This window comes from Crocuta crocuta, unplaced genomic scaffold (assembly GCF_008692635.1).
Source record: "Crocuta crocuta isolate KB4526 unplaced genomic scaffold, BGI_CrCroc_1.0 scaffold303, whole genome shotgun sequence".
In the NCBI taxonomy this organism is placed as follows: domain Eukaryota; kingdom Metazoa; phylum Chordata; class Mammalia; order Carnivora; family Hyaenidae; genus Crocuta; species Crocuta crocuta.
The window spans coordinates 4,108,827-4,129,960 of record NW_027528276.1 but is presented as its reverse complement, the minus strand read 5'-3'; the positions used below and the strand labels follow the sequence as shown (position 1 = coordinate 4,129,960).

The 21,134-nt window shown below is 43.6% G+C and overlaps 1 protein-coding gene across 1 annotated transcript in view; it reads right to left on the bottom strand.

The window, feature by feature from the left end:
• Positions 1-6: 6 nt before the first annotated feature.
• The window catches only part of MACF1 (microtubule actin crosslinking factor 1), a 229,559-nt gene continuing 208,431 nt past the window's right edge, over positions 7-21,134 (bottom strand). The window contains exons 88-98 of the mRNA XM_077753196.1: positions 20,624-20,744; positions 19,741-19,904; positions 18,185-18,347; positions 16,799-16,953; positions 15,837-15,911; positions 14,710-14,727; positions 11,614-11,731; positions 4,246-4,457; positions 3,623-3,733; positions 1,072-1,201; positions 7-274 (exon numbers count right to left, since the gene is read on the bottom strand). Coding sequence (XP_077609322.1) covers positions 18-274; positions 1,072-1,201; positions 3,623-3,733; positions 4,246-4,457; positions 11,614-11,731; positions 14,710-14,727; positions 15,837-15,911; positions 16,799-16,953; positions 18,185-18,347; positions 19,741-19,904; positions 20,624-20,744 — 1,524 coding nt within the window. The 3' untranslated portion in view covers positions 7-17. The remainder of the gene's footprint in view (positions 275-1,071; positions 1,202-3,622; positions 3,734-4,245; positions 4,458-11,613; positions 11,732-14,709; positions 14,728-15,836; positions 15,912-16,798; positions 16,954-18,184; positions 18,348-19,740; positions 19,905-20,623; positions 20,745-21,134) is intronic.

Here is a 21,134-nt window from a genome sequence, read left to right as displayed (position 1 = left end):
GGGTGCTTGTTACAGTGTTATCGCTTGGGACCCGGAGTCCTGGGGGAGGCAGTGGTGGTCTTCTTAGACATGGTGGGGATTTTGGAAGGCTTGTTTAGCCCTCTTCTGGAGCTGCCCTGGCCCCCTGCAGCGCTGCTCTCCGAAGTATCTGAACAAGCAGACTGCGTCTCTAAAAGGTCAAAGTCAGAGGCATCGCTTCCTCGCCGGCTACTGGCCCGACTCCCGGCCCGACTCCCGGCCCGACTCCCAGGGCGACTGGCTGACTTTTTAGGGTCTGGAATTCGAGAATAAAGCAGCAGACTTAATAGAGACAATACGGGGGGCGGTGAGGACAAGTGACCAGAGGCTAGGGCTGAGGCTAGGGCTCAGACTCGAATACTACCGGATATGCTGTGTGACCTTAGGCAGATCAGAGCCTTTCTGGACCCCATCTCCTTATCTACACAGTAGTTTCTCTCGGCAGCACAGTGACCTCGTGTGGCCCCAGAGTGGTGCTGAGCAGGGCTGCTCAGTCACCTGGGCACAGAGGAAAGCCTGCTACAGGGGTAGGGGGGCAGGGGCAGGCAAACAGAGCACCAGAAATGAGGCCAATTCCTGGACACCCATGCAGAAAAGCAACAGGTGAACAGATGCGATCCTTCCCTGACTTTCTCTGCTTGCCAGCAGCTATAATAAATGCAGGATGCTGGAAAAATTACTGGCAAACTGCCAGCCCCAACACTGGGTGGCCTTCTGAGGAAAGCCCCCTTCAGGAGGTCCCTCCCCCCTTTTACATTCTCTCACTTTTACATCCAGTCACTTCTGATCAAGAAAAGGGGGCCTGGCTTTAGCCGTGCATGCATCTGCTCTCAGAAGGCATGGCTGCAGGTAGCTATGGTGGTAAGAGGGAGAGGAAAGAGCTGCAGAAAATCTGCGGGTGTCTCTCTGGACATCACATCCATGTGCTGCTCTCAGTATCTGCTTTCCTTGGGGAGCAGTGAAGTAGCGCCAGAGGCTGCTGTCCCCCAGTTCTTAGCCTGGCCACTGCCCTTGCCCTCCCCCCAGTGCACATGGACGGGGGCAGGTACTTACCCGCCCGATTCGTTCTGGCACCTGTGGAGGCTGGGGAAGAGCTATTGCTGGTATCGCCAGCGAGGGATGTGCGGCTAGAGTGAAGGGTTGGGGTTGGTCGTTTCAACTTGCTGCCTGTTGATGGAATAACCTTAAAAAAAAATTTTAAAAGTCCTATTTACTAGGTGACGTCTGAAATTCAATCTGAGGAGGCCTACTTAAGCGTCCTTACATCTGATTGACTGAAAAGCAAATTAAAAGTCCAGGAAAACAAAGATTTATTTCAAAAGTGTCCTAGGTCATGTAGTTTGAGAATTCCACCCCAGAAAAGGTCTTATGTTCCAATTTAAAATTTCACAATGTCTTCTAAACTTTTACTAGAAAGCTACTGACAAATTTCCACCAGAAATGACCCTCCCCCCAAAATCCAAATAATCCTGAGTGCCAAAGTGTTGGGGCTAGAAATTTGAAATATGCGTTCTCTTTCGTATGGAGACGCAAATATCACTCCAGCCTCTCTCACTAGATGGGTGCAGGAACTTCAGTAAAGCCAACATCTTTCAGTCTATTTCCCTCACTGGAAAAACGGCAGATAAGCACACTCTCTCCTTTTCAGTCCGCTGGGTCACCATGGCCTCCTCACTTGTCTCCCACTCTATTTCTGAGTGGCCCACTCCCTCGTTTCCTTTGGGCAGCATGGCTGAAATGACCCATCAGAGAGGTCTTGCTTCACTACTACAGTAACACCCTAACTTTCTATTTTCTTCCCCTGCTTTATTTTTTGGCATAGCACTTATCACCACCTGACATATGATAGATACCCTTGTCTGTGGTCTGTCTTGTCTCCATGAAAGCAGGGACTTTTTTCACTGTCATATCCTCAGCACCTAAAACAGTGTCTGGCACAGAAGAGGGGCTCAATAAAAACTTGCTGAATGAATAAATCATGTGTAGAAGCACTTCCTAATGGAAAAAGAGCTGGAAGATAACACATTATTACTACTGCTACCAGTAGGAGCAACATTGCCCATTTGAGTGTTTTTTTTTTTTTAAACAGTAGTAGACTTAATTTGGAAGTCCTAATTCAAGAATATTTTAAATATCACTCATACCATAACATGCTATTCTAATTTTTCTTTGAAATCAACTGTGTAAACTGTTTTCCAGGACCTTTAAGATGTTCATACAAATGGAAGAGTAAAGCAACCTGTTTTCATTGTATTTCTTGTATTTTTTTTTAATTTAGAAAGAAAAGGCGAAAGCGACAGAAAGTGATTAACGGTCAAGCGCAAGCCCTCCTGGCCCACACGGGAGGAGCACCAGTTTCAGAAGCTACTGCTCGCAAGCACGCCGCTGGCAAGACCACAGCCCTGGAGGCTCTGGGCTGGGAGTCCAGGGCGGGATGAGGACTGTAGAAAACACCCACAGGTAAGGAAAGCTGAAACCTCAGAATCAACAAAACAAAAGGTAAAATCTTACAAAACAAAAAGGCTGATTAGAATCCTGTGAGCATTTTGTACTTCATAAATAACAACATTTAAAATTTTAGAACTTTTGAGACTTTCATGAAACTGGAGCCATTAAGGAAGAAGAAAAGCAAGATAAGCAGGTGGAGTCTTGGGGTTTTGGAGGCAGAAGGTCCCCAGATCATGTTCTAAATCAGACAGATCTCTGAACTGGAGCTTTAGAGGAGCAGATGAATCCCAAAGCAGCAGCCCATTCACAGGCATTGGCTTCTTACATCTCCTGCCTTCTCAGCCCAAAGCTTTGCGTGCTGAAGGCAATGCTATCTTCTGAGGCACGAGAAACCAGTATTTCCCAGCAGGAGCTAGAACGAAAACTTTCCTGCTATCAGATAAGCCATTAGCCCATGTTTTGTTTCTGAAACATTGCTCTTCCACAAATGCTTTAGGCATTTTAATGACTGCACTCAAACATGCTTAACTGTGGGCGTGTGTATTCAAATCAAGGCTTCAGACACCCAAGTGACTAGGCCACTAGTCACACACCCATGTGACTTAAATCTGAGCCTCGGAGCAGTGTTCGCCCGATACGGTGCTTGGCTGAAGGAGGCAGCAGCCACACCCCACACCAGTTTGGCGATACCAACCACCCTGGGGATGTGGCTCAGGGCAGGGGACGACAGCCACTCTTCTGTTCTAAGCAAAGATAGAACACTGCTGAACATGCACCGTAGTTGAATTTCAAGTGTTCATAACTCGTCCGTTTATCTGATGTTTGGAGACTCTGAGAGGCCTGGATTTTATAAATAATATCCATCAACAAATTACCAGGAATGACAATTGTTCATCACCCTGGAAAAACATCATTCTAAACACTGGTAGCAAGTTGTGAATCCAGTTTTAGGCATCTCTTGTTTATCTACAATTTTGGTGAATCCGAGTTAGAAACCCCTGAAAAGCACTTGACTAGATGAATCGGCTGTGAGAGCAAGCACCACAAAGATGGAAAAGAGCATGGACTTGTGTCAGGAAGAGGAGCTGATCCAGTTCGTGGCATTAGCGAGGGCCTCGTCTTGACCGTGTCCTTAGTCAGCAAAACCATACTCTACCTCGGGGCTGGGCAGCTGGAGGTCAGGATAATGGCTGTCCCTGACAGGGGTGCCAGCTTTACTGTTTATCAACCAGGGTTTGTCATAACAGCGAGAGAACTGAAGTGGAGTCTGCGAAACGGAAATCCAAAGGGAAGGACGGGAACAATTGAAAATGGAACAGAAAGGAAGCAAATTGGGAACACGAAAAATAAACAGGAGACACTGAATTTTAAAGGAACAGAAAACAAAACAAAACGTGCATCAGTTTAACAGGATAAAAGGGACCAGGCAGAAAGGCAACAGCATTCTTCATACGTAACCCATCAAAACAACCAAAATTATTCGCTAGCTTCAGCTGCACGGATAGTGGCTGGATTTCCAAAATTAGTAATTCTGGATGGGAGATATGTGGAAAGAAGTGTTTCTGATATGACGATCTGAGTTCATATTTTAATAATGTCCTTCAGAGTAAAATCTTAAAGGTCCTGTTCTCTACTGGGGCCTGGAAAGGCTGGTCTAGGTAGAGCTTGGTCAGGGTATCTCCACGTTCCTCGCTGGAGGCGTTCAGAGGCTACACTCAACACCGAATGTCTGTAAATATGGGAACAGGGACGAAGGCCATAAGAGAGGTCAGTACGTACCTTGGTACCACTGGCTGGGGTGGCTGGAGAAGACGGCATGGACGTACAGCTGTGGTTACTCTGACTAGCGCTGGAGCTGGAGCGGGTGGGGGAGGCAGCCCGGGAAGATGGTTTGGACCTTCTACCCCGTGATCGGAAAGGGGTCATTCCCTGGGATGCCCCCTCAGGCAGAATAAATTTCTCTCTAAGTTCGATGTTAGTTCTACCTCGTGCTAAAAAGGAATAAACACACACATACAATGTCAGTTAATCTTTAAAAAATGTGTTTTTGATGGTCATACAGCTGCTTGACCCCATGATAACAGTTATGGAAGTTATAGATTTAGTACTATCCGTGGATTCTTTTAAAATAAATTCATGATTTATCAGTCTGTCATGATTCTTACCCATAGCAATGAACTAATAAGCCCCACTGGTTTGCCATGATAAAGACTTTTATATACGAGATACTATTTCATTTTGTGGTAATGATCTTGCCGTGTCACTGTCCCCTGGGGTAAGCACACTGTAACGGGTCAAAGAAAGCAGATGCAGCAGTGCACAAACCTCTGACATTAGGTCAAAACCCCTCTTTTCTCTCTCATAGTACATGTGTACTTTTTGCTCAGGTTTTGCAGGACAGTGGAGAAAAACAGATCATTGCAATCAACATTGTCCAGACTCTTCTATTTGAATTCAGTTGCTAACAATCCTCAGGGAAGGGGTCCAGGAGCTCAGGATGGTAAAAAGACCAGGATAAACTCATTAAGAAGTAAACATGTGGGAGGAGAGAGAGAAAGATTGAGACCATGCACAAAACTTGCCAGTGAGAAATGTGAGGTCAAAACCTGAAAGCAACAAGAAGCTTAAGGGACAACAGCGAGTGGGAGGAATGTCAAGTGGGAGGCGACCTGGAAACTGCTCTGAAGGCCAACAGGTGCCGTCCTATGGCTTTCTGGGGCTGTACAACCAGAACTTCAAATGTGGATTCAGAGGATTCCAAGGGTGACCAATGTAAATGTTAAATGTGAAAGACACTGCTAATTTAAAAGAAATAATTCCTCTGGAATAAGTCCTTAGATTATTTCTCACCAAGTTATCCTGTAAGAACTTCTTCTCTCCCTCTCCGTCCTAAACTGTTCACTTTTTAGAATACGCTATACAGATCTGAACAAACAGGACCATGGTGAAACTTGGGAAAAGGGAACTGTTAAAAAAGCTGTTTGTCATTCTTTTCTAGTAAGATTTTTCACTCTGGCAGGAACCATGGGTTTAGCAGATTTGAGATACCTGTGCCCGCCCTGCTCTTCTGCCTAAACCTTCATGTCCTCAAGGGAACTGATGGATTTTGATACAATGAGATTTGAAATCAGGTTGCATGGGTGTTCAAGTGGTGTAGTTCCAAACTCCCAGATCAAATTCTTCTCAATGTATTATACTGATATAACATATCAAAATGTCAGGTTACAAGGGCCAATGTGGGTATCAAAACCTGAGTTACAATCTAGGCTCAGCTACCAACCAGGTCTTCCTGCCCTGGGCCTCAGTTTCCTCTGGCTGATCCCATTGTCTGGATGGTCTATGAACACTAAGCTGTTTCCTTCCTCCTCAGGCCCCAAGAGACTGTGCCCCTCAAGCCTCACTCCTTGGCCCTCATGCATTTTCTGGACTTCAGTGTTTTCTTCTGTGTCTATACTAAAGATTCTCCAAGAGAATTTCCTTCAGCACTAACATGGGAACTTCAGTAAAGACTTCCCCTCACTAATAACTGTGGAGTCAGGATTTACACTTCTTTATCTTGTGTTTGCTAAAGTGCCCAGCATAACAGTGGACACACAACAAAAGCACTAAGGTAACAGTGAAGAATAAAAACCATTACTTAGCTAAGGATTCACCCCCAAAAGAACTGCTTATGTCCCTGAGCTGCACAGAATTTCAGACGTGTAGTTTAAAGCTAGTAAACATCTAGCAGTTTACCTGTGTACCAGGTCTCCCAGACAGAAACAACAGAGTGGTAACAAAAGGAAGACTGAAGCGGGATCTCAGATGAGGGCCATAGCATTACATTTGAAATGTAATGATATAATGATACCATGTTGCCTGTGCACTGCACAATTTACAGTGTGATCACATGCAGTAGGGCACTTGACTGTCACCAATGACCTGTCGGCATCCCTGCCACAGACAAAGGAATGGAAGCACTCACACAGGCTGAGGTCAAGGAAAGCTGTGCTAGGGCTAGGACTGGAACTCCCATCTCCACCTGAGCTCGCTCTTCCCACCCCACAGCTCTTCACATCAGCGGCTCTCCACTCACCCACACCCCACTCAGGCTTCTGTCCCCATCACACCACCTAATCACTCTAAGTTATCACTGTTAGCTTTAAACTGTACAGAGGTTGAAATATACAGAAAAGTACAGAGAGAATAAAAATTCCTTAATCTTACAACCTTAGGGACATTACTATTACAATGATGGTGTATCTATTCCTGTGCACAACTGTGTGTGTGTGTGTGTGTGTGTGTGTGTGTGTTTTAACAGAAAAACATCAGGAACATTCCTCCATGCTTGAATGCTCTTGCATAATTTCAAGGCTACAAGGCCTTAATTCATCATATGGACATCAATTTATTTAACTAACCCTACTAGTTGTATTCTTAACTGGCTTATAATTTCTTAAACATTGTGTACAATGCTGTGACAAACTACTTGTAACAGGTTTTGTGCATATCAATGATGATTTCCTTAGGATAAATTTCTGAGGAGAAAGAATGCACACAGAATTTTTGATACTTGTCAATTGATCCCCCAAATTCTATACCAACGTATACTCTCCAAAATAACATAGAAATATACTGAATTTACTTTCCTATGGCTAATGCTGTTATTCACATGTGTACACATTTACATGTACAGATAAAAATCTGATAATGTGACAAGTAGAAACACCTCTCTGCTGTTATAATTTCCATGTGGGGAATAACTCTCTCTTCTTGAAATACTCTCTTCCTGGGGTGCCTGGGTGCCTCAGTTGGTTAAGCTTCTGACTTTGGCTCAGGTCATGATCTCAGAGTTTGTGGGTTCGAGCCCTGTGCCAGGCTCTGCTGACAGCTCAAAACCTGGAGCCTGTTTCAGATTCTGTGTCTCCCTCTCTCTGTCTGCCCCTTCCTCACACTCGGTCTCTCTCAAAAATAAACAAACATTAAAAACAAAAACAAAAACACTCTTCCCTTGACTCCCAGGACACTCGCTTTCCTGCTTCTCCTCCTTCCCACCCACTGGTAAACACTGATGTTCCCTGCTGCTGTCTGCAGTCCTGTTCTCCCTCTTAGACTTCGAACCCGGTGGTGATGAGCTCACCGACCTGAGACTTCATTACAGTCATACCTGACTCCAAATGTATCCCGTGCGCAGACCCTTTGCTGGATGACAGAATCTTATATCTTAGTGACTGATTAGACATGATCAGAGCCAGAAGCCAGAGGGGCAGTAGAGGTTTCTACTGATGGCAGTTTGGCCTCCTGATTCTATCTTCTCAAGCTCCTCGAATCCCCAGTGCATTCCCACACCCACAAACCTCCTTACACTTATGTGGATCATAGGGTGTCTCATCTACCACGCATGGCTGTAAAAGGCTTCCAACTGGTCTCATTTCTCATCTCATCCCCTAGACCTGAATTTATAAATAAAAACCTGATAACTCTAAATGGCTCAAAATCCTTCCATGGTCTTCCACTGTTTACAGCAGAATTTCCCAAACTAAGGTTTTTTGAGGGTTTCTACAAAGAGCTCGATAAACACTTTCCCCCTTTGGAAGAGCCCTAATGAGATCAGCATTTTCAAAGCTCTTGGGAGTCCTACAGTAAAGAAACCTGCTTTAGCTTTAAGCTGGAGTCTTCCAAAAACACTTGCCCATAATTTTTTGAAGATCACATGTTGGAGACCAGGCACCGAAGGCAACCATTCTAGTTTTTCAACACCAAAGGGGCCACCATTTTCTAAGGGACTTAGGCTGGCCACCTGATGTTGGTTAGAACAGGCCGGTCAGTCACAATTTAGTTCTTAGCTCTTGTTTAATGGATGCAGAATTTCAGTTTTATAAGATGAAAAGAGCTCTGTGGATGGGCAATGGTAGCACAACAGGGTGAATGTACTTCAAGCCGCTGAACATTTCGAATATAGTTAAGATGGTAAATTTTATGTTATGTGTATTTTACTACAATAAAAAGAAAGGAAAAACAATCAGTTCTAAGGCAAATCGTCTTTTAAATCTCCATGAATGAAGTGTTCTAGGAACTAATTTGTCTAGTGCTCAAAAACATATACAGTACCCTAGGATAAAAATAGATCTATTCTTAGGCAGGGCACTGTTTTCATCTCTATCCAAAATATCATGATCTCTTTTGCCATGGATGAATTCAGAAACTGAAACCTCCAGTTTTGGCAGTGTTAGGAACCTCCCTAGTTGAATATTTTCACTGTATGTTTGGCTAAAGCAATGTGCAGTTTGAGAGCTCTCTCACCTTTTTATTTTAAGTTTATTTTCAGAGAGAGAGATGGAGAGAGAGTATCACAAGCAGGCTCTGTGCTGACAGCCCCTAGGCAGGACTCGAACACGTGACCATGAGATCATGCTCTGAGCTGAAATCAAGAGTTGGATGCTTAACTGACTGAGCCACCCAAACACTCCTCTCTTTTTGTTTTAAATTTATTTTTAGAAACAGAAGAGAGTGGGGGAGGAGCAGGGAGAGAGAGAATCCCAAGCAGACTCTGCATTGTCAGCTCAGAGCTGGACTCAGGGCTCGAATCCACGAACTATGAGATTATGAGCTGAAACCAAGAGACCCACCCAGGCAACTCTCTCACTCAGCTTTTCTAAGCAGTTATGTAGCAAGAGGTAACAAATGACTATGCACATTGGTATTATAATGTCATAAATTGTATTCTATCCTTAGTCTAACATTCTCTGTGGTCTAGACAGCAAGGAAGTGCAACACAAATGAATATAAAATCTACCCAAAGTGGTGCTTCTAGAAGCCACATAAATCTTCACAGAATCCTAGGTAGCTTCAAGAACTCTTCTCTTTGTGATACGCCCTCCCCAGTCACTTCTTACATCTATCCCAACCCTAAAGTGTTCACCTCCTAGTGCAATGTTTTGATTAGAAATACTCATCCTGTCTGTCCCTGGTAGACTTATGATATCTAAGACGGCTGGGCAGTTCTGGACTCTGCAATCAGTACAATCAAGAGGATTACTGAGTGCTAGGAGGTCATTCCTGGAGAGGCACAGAGGAAAGCCTTACCTTGTTTGCTCCAAGGGATGCTGAAAAGGCTACTATGTTCCACAGAATATAGGTACTAGGCAGCCCTCCCAAACTTCCTGGGGGTTCCAGTTTTTAGCGATTTATAGAAGGACAAAGCAAGCAGTGTTCCCCTTGGCCATCAGCATAAAGTTATTGTAAACAGAGCAAGTAAAGCAGGCAGCAAACAGGCAACCAGATTCCAAAATGTCGCATGCATTACTTCTTCTGTTTATTTGTTTAGTCCAATCATACAAGACATGCCCCCCCAAAAACAAATTAAAAAAACCCCAAAATCTTACTAACAGGTTTGGAAAGAAATAATGTTGTTTTACCGAGTTATGGTTAAAATCCTATATATACATTGCTCTTGCTCCTGATGTAAAATCATGAAAGAGGACTTTTAGATCAAGGAAATTAGTTTACAACATAGTTAACTTCTAAAATTGATTAAACCCTTTCAAGTTTTTATCAGAACAGGTGCTTTTAAAATTAACTTTTTTTTAATTAATGAAAATTACTTTTGTTTACTGGAGTAAATGCAGAATGAGTTAAAATAAGAAATGCTACTATGGGCATATCTGAATTCATGTGAGAACTGTGCCCTTTAGCTCTAAACACTTCAAAATAGGACTACAAATCACTTTCAAAGAAGTTATGTAACTGTACTGTAAACATTTCTACCAGGTTTATAAATATGCCTTACCAATTTAATTCCACAGGCTGAACCAGCAATCCACACACACAAAGGGGTGGTAGTGGGTGCATCAGCCTCTGAGACACACGGCACCTTGATCAGGAGCACACACTTTAGAGCCAGAGTGTCTTGTAACTGAATCCTGTCTGCCGTATATTAGTTGTCTGACTTCACGTAAGTTATTTAACTTTTCTGTGCTTTAATTTCCTATTCTGTAAAATGGAGACGATAACAATCTGTACTGCACAGCCGTGTAAATGTGTTATCATCTGTAAACTGCTTATAACAGCGTGTGGCACCTAAAAAGCTATATAAGTATTTGTTAAATGTACAGAAACTCTGAACACATTCCATGGGTTCTATTTCAACAGAAACATCCTATGCTGTCAACTTGTAACAGTTAGAAAAGCCAGGGCTGGGCTATTTCAAAGCATTTGTAAAGGCAGCAGATGCCACAGAGCCAAGAGGCACCACAGTTTAAGAAGCAAAGCCATTCTCAGTGGGCTGGGGTGTGGGTAAGGGGGACAAAGCTTAAAAGCCAACCTATGGGAGACTGACTGGAAATCGAAGAGCTGGAATCAGAGCGCTTTATTTTACTCCCAGGATGGTGAACTAGAATAAAAAAATAAACAAACACAAAGAGACAGAGCAGGAAACGCAGAAACGGTCAAGAAAGACAACCTGGCAGACAGTGGGGGAGCCTCCTGTGCACCCACATGCAGCTTGGCGAGCAGGAGAAAGGAAAGGCCGCAGGTGAAGAGGGCTTAGCCACCGACACCCGAGTCCCTTGCCTCTGCCGTGGCAACCCTCACATGCCTGAAGCTGCAGGTGCTGTCACTCACATAAAATTTCTCTTTTGCCTTTGGGCTGGCATGTACCCCTTCCAAGTTCAGCACCCCAGAGTCTTGCTTCAGTAATCACCTGTCTTAGAAGCATCTGCACTGAGGGCCAGGTATTCTTTATCCCCTCTCCTGGCCACTGGCAGGCCTCCAGTCCTTCCCTGCATGGGAGGAGCCCAGCACCCTCCCCGAGTTTCCGGCATAGGAATCTGCAGCGCTAACCAGGAACTGCAGAGGCTTCATCAGGCTCCTTTCCAGGCTAGTGTTAATTTAACACCTCAAACCAAAACACTGGAAGATACCAATAAATTCCTAATTCTTGTTACTGTGTCCCTTTAAAACCGGTCTCTCCCCTCCAGCATCCACTTCTTCTTTCTCTTCCTGGTCCACTCAGGCACCCTCAACTTCCAGTCTGTGCTGGTGGAGCGACATCTAGGCAGCTTAACAAAGTAAAACCCACAAACCCACTACCAATACTTTGTGTAAGCATGAAAGATCCGTGACGAGGGAGTACCTAACGTGTAATTCGTGCTCAGGAAGGTTCCTTACCTCGGCAGGGATCATTTTTCACTAAAAATTCATCCAGGGCCATCCATCCTCCACCAACTCGGACCATCACTGTGCTGCGCAGGATGCGGACCAGCCGCAGCTGCTGAGAGTCCCCGAACTGCAGGACCAAGGGGAGAGTGATGAGTGAGTGTGTCCTAGAGCAGGCTGAGGCCTTCCCAGAGCAGACTGTATTCAGACAAGACAGATGACAATTCGACAGTCTGGAGAATTTTAACTCACTATTCGTCATTTTTCACAAAACAGTTTAAATATGGAGCAGCTAAGATATCAAGGTAAAGACCAGTGTCTTTCTATTGGGATCACTAACTTAGTCACGCCTCTACCGTGGGGCAGGGCAGAGGACAGACAAATGTTAGTTCACTTTGATTCTTTCAAACATTTGCCCAAATTAAAACGGAGTAGTAAAATGTTGTTAGTTTGCTTTCAATAAAAGGTAGCTGTAAAGCGTATGTCAACATCTGAATACGGTGTGCTCAAAAGGTAGATGAAGAACAGCAAATACTATTTCAAGCCTTAAGGAAACCCTTGCAAAGCCATCATCACTATTATGAGCTTAGAAGGAAAAGTGATTTTCCACACAAGGTTGTCAGAAATAAGCCCTCTATCTGCTCTAATTGTGAGGTCACCAAGCAGAAAAGTTTCTTCAGCTAAACAAATTGTTATAGTATTTATACTAAAATTTAGTTGAAGAGAATTAATCCACCACATTATACAGTATTCAACAATCAACTTGAGATAGTACTACAAGCATGGCTTTCTGATACTTATTTCTTCCTTTTTCCTTGCCTAACATCCCTACTGCTCAGCCCTGTTAACATCTGGAGTTTCCTACCACATAATAAATTACCCTCTTCCCAAAATAAGAGGCAACAAAAGAGAATCATGCAGAGATCCCAAAACAAAGATCAAACATTTTGGTTGGAAAAATAGCATTCCTAAAATTATTTAATTCAAGGAGAATGCTGGGATTGCGGTGAGAAGTGAAGGGACTAATTAGTTAATTTAGATTTTTAAGGTTATAAAGGAGAACCATAACTTTGAAACAAAGTATAAAAATTGAAAACGCCAGAAAAGATGTTTGAGAAAGAAATATAACCAACCTCCCTCAAAATCAATGTATTTGCAGTAATTCTCTGTATTACTCTTCACTGGCTCTAGTGTGCTGTTTATACAGGTAGCAAGGTGACTGAAAAAGTATCATCTCCCTCCCCAATCCTTTACTTTGAAAACAACTACATTTTCAAATAATTACATCTCTCATCCCCTACAGTTGTTAAGATTTTATACAGAGTGACCACAGCAACAGCATGGTGTAGTATAAAAAGCACTGAAATGGGTGCCCACAGATGTGAGGGAATAAACGTCCTGTCCTAGGAAGGAAGCTGCCCCTTGGGCCTCTGAGGGCACCTCCCTCATCAGCTGGCCCAGTAGAGGAAATGGGGAGGTCCTGCAGGAAAATCCCGCCACAACCAAGAGCAGGGACAGCCAGTCACTAGTTGGGGTTCTCTCTGGCTCGGTGAGGAGAGGGAGGAAGTAAGGGCCTCTACATCCTCCATAGTGAGTCAGGAAGGGACTCCGAGAAGTACTTTACCCTTCCATTACTGTGCCCTGTACTCTATCTGCCAGTGTTTAGAATTACTTCACTTAACTCATTCCTCTTTTGTCCTTAATTTTTTGTTTACTGAAGTGTTCTCTGAAAGATTCTAACTTGTTTCTGCTGAGCTGTAGGGAAAAGGAAGTTTGATCTAAGTCAGCAGCAAAAGTGGCTGGGGGAGTTGAGGCCAGACTGGTAGAAGGGGCTATAGCAGCTCTAAAAATGGGAAGCTGTGCAAACCTGGCAAAGCTGGGCTGTGAGGCAGAGGCCCCAGAAATGTCTTGGGGCAAAGTAACTTCTGTTTCCTTCTCTTAACTGAAAAATCCCTTACGGAGACCTGGGTTCTTGCAGTGGTTCTGAGACAGCACTGTGACGGTCAGCATGGGGTCCTTTGGGTCTCAAGTGCCTCGTGCACAAAAGGAACTCCAGGATTCTATTCCCAATATTGGGAGTAACTCGTCTGACCCTTACTGTCAGTGGAGCAGTAGAGGAGGTCAGTGCCATTTCAAAGGACTTCAGGGCTCTGCGTGCAGTTATTAGCAAACAGGTACAACTTTCAGGTATGGCTGGGTACTTTCACGCAATGACATTTTAAACCCAGTCTGACTGTTAAGGTCTTTTGTTTCTTCCTATCCTCTGTTCTTCCCACTGGCCCAGAATGTTACTGTAGTGAATGATTATTGCAATACCTGGAACCTAATATTGATGGAAGGCCTCAAATCAACTCTTAGTGTTTCTGATTTCAAATCACAAGATGGACATTACCCATGCAACTTCCTTCCATTTGAAGACACAGGACCCCAGAGCCCTCAAAAAAGATCTATAAGGTTAGAATTACCAAGTGGAGTCAAAAGCATTTAATCTTTTCTAGCAAGTCTAATTTGATCCCTGAGATTTTGGCTGGCTGGACATAATCAGCAAACTTTGGGCTACAGCCAATCATGACTGCTATACTATAGTTCTCAGGCACCTTATAATTACAAAATATGTTGTAAATACAAGTAAATATTAATAAGGTCTTTAAATAGATGGAGTACTTAAGTGCCTAAGATTTTTTGATTTACTGTACATTATAAAATCTGTGTTCTCTCTCAAAAGATTGGTATAAATCAGAACTGTGCTGTCTGGTATTCTGACTTCCAAAACAGAAGTATAAGACCAGGTTCCTTTTAGAAGCACAATGGATTGATACCATAGCTTCCTGAACCACATTACTTCAAACTCAGTCCAGCATAATATCTTTAGCCAATCTAATTTTAAATGGAAAAGTTCATCTCCCTTAAAAAGTAACGTACTTCTATCCTGCTGCCGCCAAGACAGCTTTACAACATTAGCCCCATTAGCAGTTTCTCCACTTGGTAAGACAACCAGATGTGACCCAGGCATGCTTCGGATTATGTCCTCTCCCCACAGCAAAGAACAGGCAGCATGAGCTACACAGACCATTTCCACCAAGGAGAACGTTGCAAGGCACACTGTACCTGATTGCCGAGGAAGAACTACAGACAAAGAGTAAAGGATGGAGGAAATGGAAGAAAAAAAAAAAGAGAGAACATTTTGTCAAATTAACACTAAGGAACGAAAATCATGCAATCACGTTACCAGTCTTCAAGCATATTCTTCGAAAGCTCCTGCCACAGGGGTGTGGTTTTACAAATGAATAAGACCTAACTTTTCCACTCTATTGCTCTTGTTAATTCATGTCTCTCACGGGCATTAAAAAAAAAAAAACAAGAAAATAAAAAGCAACAAGCAAGCACAAGATTGCTTACAGTTTTATTAACTAAATGCCCTGGGCTGGATCCAAGGCACAGTCACGCAACATTCCCCAACTAAAAAGCAGCCCAGGGTGATTCTGGTGTACTTTGAAGACACTTTAATGTACTGATGGAACCTAGGTTTCCTGTTTCTAAGTTGGTACAAAAAAACTGTATAATCTGAACCCTCTTTACCAATCTTAATTTTCCTTAGGACTTCAGAGAATCCAGATAAGCTGCTAAATGTATTTTAGAAGTGCTGTTTCAGATCCCTTCTATGCCCCAAGCCTGGTCCCAAAAGAAGCTAGAACACAGCATCATTCATGGTCAGTTATGTCCACGCTCAGCACAGCCTTCCAGGAAGGACTACTGAGCCTGGCGATCCTTAGTGCATCAGCTCAGAGCAGACAGAGCATCCTTTGGGGACCTCGACAGAGTTCCTCCAGCTCTCTCTGAGCCCAGGAGCCACTAAGGACCAGCACTCTGGGGGTGATCTGTTGGTTTTCAGGTAACTGTTGCCTTATCTTATGGAACAAGTGTCTCCATTTCCCTAAAGACTTTGGTCAGCAAAAGAGAGAACTTTGAAATGTCTCCTGTACTGGAACTCAAGTACAAGCTACTGTTAGCTAAATATGGCACTGTTTTTCGGATGGAACTATACAGGGCATTAAGCTTAGCCCAGCAGGACACCTGACATCTAGGACCTAGAGAGAGTGACCACATCTTAAGTGCTACCGGCTCTGGTCCTCCAAGTGTTGGTAGCCGGAAGGTGGGACCATCTGGTTACGTTCACCTGGAAGGGCCACACAGGAGAAACCACCACCACAAAGGACTGGCTTTCTCTTCCTTACCCGGTATTTATTCTCTCCAATCTGCTCCACCTGAAACCTTTTTGCACATTTGCACTGAGCCACTTGTCTGGTGACCTATTGGTTGCGAACAACAAAAAAAAAGAAAAGTGTGAAGGGTAAAACAAGGCTTCCTCTTTAGAGAAACAAAGATTTTTACACATAAACAGAAAGCTTTTTGTTATGTCTCTTTTAGGTATTTTAGGCTTTTGTTACATGCATTTCTCCCTTATTCTAAATTAATACATGTCACACATTTGCTGATCATACATTTGTTTCCACATCCCTTCAGAGAAATGTGTTAATATGCATGCATCAAAATCAAATCAAATAAAGCAAACTATGAACTGATTTAAATTTCAACCTAGGAGCCTCAGAGTCCCCAGAGGTCAGTCCTTGGGTGTTCCAGGACACATCCAAGACCTGCCCACTAACCTCTCCCTTTATAGGATCAACAGATCCTGAGATCTCCATGTGTTACTAAAAAATGCTATTTTCAATGTGATGGGTGTGGTTTTCAACGTGATAGATACAATTTTCAATGTAAAAAGTTCTTAACTAGGCAGAAGGGATGGTGGGTATACACCATCTTAAAAATTACTTCACATTTTACTCCTTAAATGCTTTATTTGAAGATCACTCCCTTCCCTGGATCCTGACATAGAATGCCCAGGACTGAGAGAGGAGTTGCTCTAAGCAACATGGTATCTATGAACCAGGATGAGTGTGGGAAGTCTGTGAACACTGGAGGAACCACACAGATGTGACCCATTTGAGTAATATGTCATCTAGACTGAAAGAGCTCAATAGTCAGAGATACTCTGGGGCACTGTCCTCCATAGGGGGATTCTCCAAACAGGATTCCAAATAGTGATCTTCTGACAGTTAAGTCACAGGGTTGCTATGGTCATTACATCCAACCACTTTGGTCAAACATGTGCTCAAAATACAATTATTTCCCATACCTCATCTTCAATTTTATCTGCGTCAGTTGTTGGGCGGTAAGCATCCTTGTTGGGGTGCAGAGCAGCCACAAATTCATAGTAATCTATGTAGCCATCTCCATCTCGATCAAAAATGTCAGCGACAGCAGTCATCTCCAACTTGGTGGTAGGGAACTCTGGAGAAAAGCAATCACATTCGGAACAATAACTAACCAGGCTTACCTGGACTGCTGGAGGGTATATTAATATTTCTTGAAGGAAAAAATATTTATGTCTTGCTTTTTTGCTGAAAAACGGTACATGCCCGCTTAGAAAATATGTTATAAAGAAGATTTTTAAAAAATTACCCAAAAATATAGTACCAAGAGACTACTTACTGTTAAGTTTTTGGTGTTTTTGCTTATAGACTCCCTCCTCCCCCACACAATTAAAAAAAAGTAGCAGTATTACAGGTATATCAAAAGACGTGATATTACAACTACCCACAGGTCTATCTTCCACCATGAGAACTTACTTATCTGCTCGGGTAATGTTGGATACTTTGACTATTTCTGAATAGTGACAATTTGGACTAGGACGAAGGTTTTTTTTTTTCTATGTTTAGACAACTGCTTTAGGCTCTTGAAAAACTGCTTCCCAAACAAGTGCTACTTACAGTAGCCAGGGTGATTTATTAAAATGTGATTCAGATGGTCTCTCAGGTGAAAACCTCTGGTGGTCTCCCACCCTCCCGCTGCCTCTAGGATCAGAGGTGAGATCTGCTCCCTTCACGAGGGCCTACCAGGCCCTGCACGAGCTGGCTGCTGTTGACCTTTCCAGCTTCATCTCTTACCACTCCCCTAGGTCATGACAGGCCAACCACGTTAATCTTTCTATACCTAGAACGTGTCAAGTTCATGCCCACCTCAGTGCTTGGGACCTGCTGTTCTCTTTGCCTCTCTTCCCTCAAATATCACCTCACAGACAGGCCTTCCCTGGCCACCATGTAAAGTCTCACAGCTGTAAGATGTGCTTTGTGGCCCTGGCAAGTCACTTGACTACATTATGCCTCAATTAATTCTCTTGCTAGAAAATAAATGAGATCATGTATTTTGTAAGCTGTTATACAGATGTCAGAAACTGGTATTATGCAAAATTCTGAATTTCAAACATTTTACTTAGAACCTCATCATTCACAAAAGTTGGCTCTTAATCTAACGGGTTTTGCTTGCCACGCTGTGTCAAACAAGACTTTTTTTTAATTCCCAGCAGAATGAAGTTCTTTCCATCAAAACGATAGATCGATTTTAGTAATAAGCAGTTACGTTACTTCTTCTCTATAAGGCTCTTCAGCCAGAATATTGCTTGCTTCTACCATGTGCAAGGAATCCAGGTATGACCCATGTTTGAAAGTATGAGTGAACTCACTGGATGCTAGAATGCCATCAATAAACTCCTGACGTGTTATCTTCCCATCCTGGTCCTTGTCAATTCGCCGGAAGAAATCCATCACCCGAGATTTCTTGTGATTCATCCAACGCATGTACTTTTTCCTCCAGACATCAAAGTCAAAGTTGGCAAATTCCTTCAACTAGACAGAAATCACAGGTGTCAACAAGACTTATTTTTTTGTCCCTCAAACCTGCCCGGAGCATACCAAAACTTTTCAGACATTCAGTAAAGCCATGCAGGCCTTCTGGAGGGGCATCAACAATGACATCTGCGTGCTGCCTCTTTGTGAAGGCACCATCTGGGACCTTCACTTGAAGCTGTGATTGTTTACATGAGCTGTGTGGTACAGCGGAGCAGTGAGAGGAACAGTAACTGAACGGCCACCATGGAAAATACGGAGCATGTGGAACACGAACGGATGGAACCAGCCTTGCTTTCCCTTTGCACTGTTTTGAAGGATCACCTTCTCAGATGTAAGGGAATGGATTCTATCCCAGAAGAGAAGTCCTTAGCACTCCTCACTTATATGATTTTGAAAAGAACTGTGATCGCAGAGGCCGGGGTCAGAAGGCTCGTGTTTCCCATTGTTTTCTGAGATGAGAAAATTTAAGTTCTGCCTGGAAGCATCAAGAATCCAACCCGTGCGTGCAGCAAGCATGTTTCTCTGGAATGGCGCCAGAGGGGACAAACTGCCCATCTGACCTCCACGTGAAATACATGGCTTTGGCAGAGAACAGCAGGCCTGAGCAGTGGGCAAAGTGACGTTTAGCTGCTCGGACTATGTTGGCAAGACAGACTCAGAATGACTGAGACAGGACAGCCGCTCTCCCCCTGGTCTTTCAAACTGCAAAGTTGGAAGGAATAGGGAAAAAAAAAAAAGCCAAAAACAAAATATGCTTAAAACTCAACTGATCTACAGAAATAACAAAAAACACAGAACACTCACTTCCGGGCATAGCTGTTTTGACAGGCACAAATAAAAAAAAATATAAAAGATATTAGAGGTTTGTTTTAGTAACTAGGAAGTGTAGTACCAGACTTTTTAGGTTGGTGGTAACGATACTTCAAAATAGATTTGCTTTTTATAATTAGTGAAGATTCAGAGAAATAACAAGGTTGTAAAAATTACCCTTGTTTCCTAATTGTGTAGCTTAGATCTTTACATAAAGGGCCCAATAATGGTTGTTATTGTGATAAGCTGCACACCTGGAGGTAATTCTGCAACATTATGCTCCTGAACTTGACCACAGCCAGGTGCTGAGGAGGGTCAGGTCACAGGCCAGACCCTCGTGGACTGGCTGGTCGCTAGCTTGCTTGCCTTCCACAACTAGGTGCTATGTATGGCCTACTCTGTTGTGAGTGGTCTCTCCACATATGAGCTTTTCTCCTAGGGGGCCTGAAGGACAGAGTCCTGGCTCACCCTGGTCTGTTCTCTCCTTCTAGAGAAGCAGCCCAAGGCACACATGGGAAGAGGGCCTCAGAAGGTTAAGAAGTCACCTCCCTCCAGGAAAGGATGCCTGGCAGGGCCTTACCTCCTCCAGTCTATCCAAGGCATCGTTCAGCTTCCGCTGCCGCTCCAGTGCTAGCAGCCATACCTGCTGCCAGCGGGCAGACAGCTGGTTGATCCGTGGGTTTTTTGCTTCGGACTGTGAAAGGATTGGCATGGGAGGAGGGGCGGGCTGACTCAAGGACTTCCCTAAAAGGAAAAATAACTACAAGATTAGAAAAGCTTGTTTTGTCAGTTCACAAAGAGAAAGTGCCACATGTGTTAATTTAGGAGACCCATTTTAAAATGGTATCCAGTCAGTAAATGTGAAAAGAAATATGGGCAATATTCAGATATTAGGCCTGCTCATTTCAAAACTATTGATCTTACACCCCGGCCTTCCCCCTACCAACAAGTACTTGTCTCATATCTTCAAATCAATTCTGTCCTTAGTGAACTGAGGAAATGTCAACTCAACCAAAAAAGCAGTGGCTCTACAGGAGCGGATTTATCTTTTGATTAAATTAGTGCAAACCAAATGTAAATAGCTAGCACTGATGACCAAAGCACTGGAAAAGCCACTGCAATAAATATGTGTTTTAACCACTTTGAAATTTTATGCCAGTCCAAGAAAATGGAATACAGTTACTATGTGTTGGTATAAAAAAAGTGAGTCTCAAAAAAATATTTTAGTTCAAATCCAATACAGTTTTTGAAACGATGGAAAAGAAGTTTTTCTGTTGTTTTTAAAGTAGGCTCCACAACCAATGTGGGGCTTGAATTCACGACCCTGAGATCAAAAGTCTCATGCTCTTACTGACTGAGCCAGCCAGGCGCCCCAAAAAGAAGTGTTTTGATAGGGACTTGCAAAGTGGTCATCCTCGAAGAGCAGGAAGGAAAAACCCTAACACAGGAGGCTAGAAACGTACTGCTGCCACTGCGAGACTTCTCGGTGAAAGGCGTGTGAGCAGGCTCTATGTTCTTCCTTTTGTAGGTCTTGGTGACCCGGTCCACGTCAGGCTGTTTGCGGGTCATCTCCTCCATAAACATCTGTCAGACACAAACAATAGGGAAGAGAGTTAAAGAGTTTTCTTGGACTAAGACGGAGTCAGGCAACTATACTCACTAAGCCCGAGCTCACAACGGACAGACCAGATGTCTCTGTACACTGTCTCACTCCTTTCAAGAAACAACTGAGCACGGCACTTGTGGGAAACCTGAAAAGATAAGACATAGCTTCTGATTCTCAGGACCTCACAGCTAAGTGAGGAAAACCGGGAAGTCAGAGCAATGAATGCCACACAGGACCAAAGAAAGACCTAGGAGAGCCTCTCCTGCTGGTGGCTTTGAAAATCTAGGCTGCCATGCCATGAGCATGCCAGGTGGCTCAGACCTGAGGGCAGGCTCTGGGAGCTAACAGTGACTCTCGGCTAACAGTCA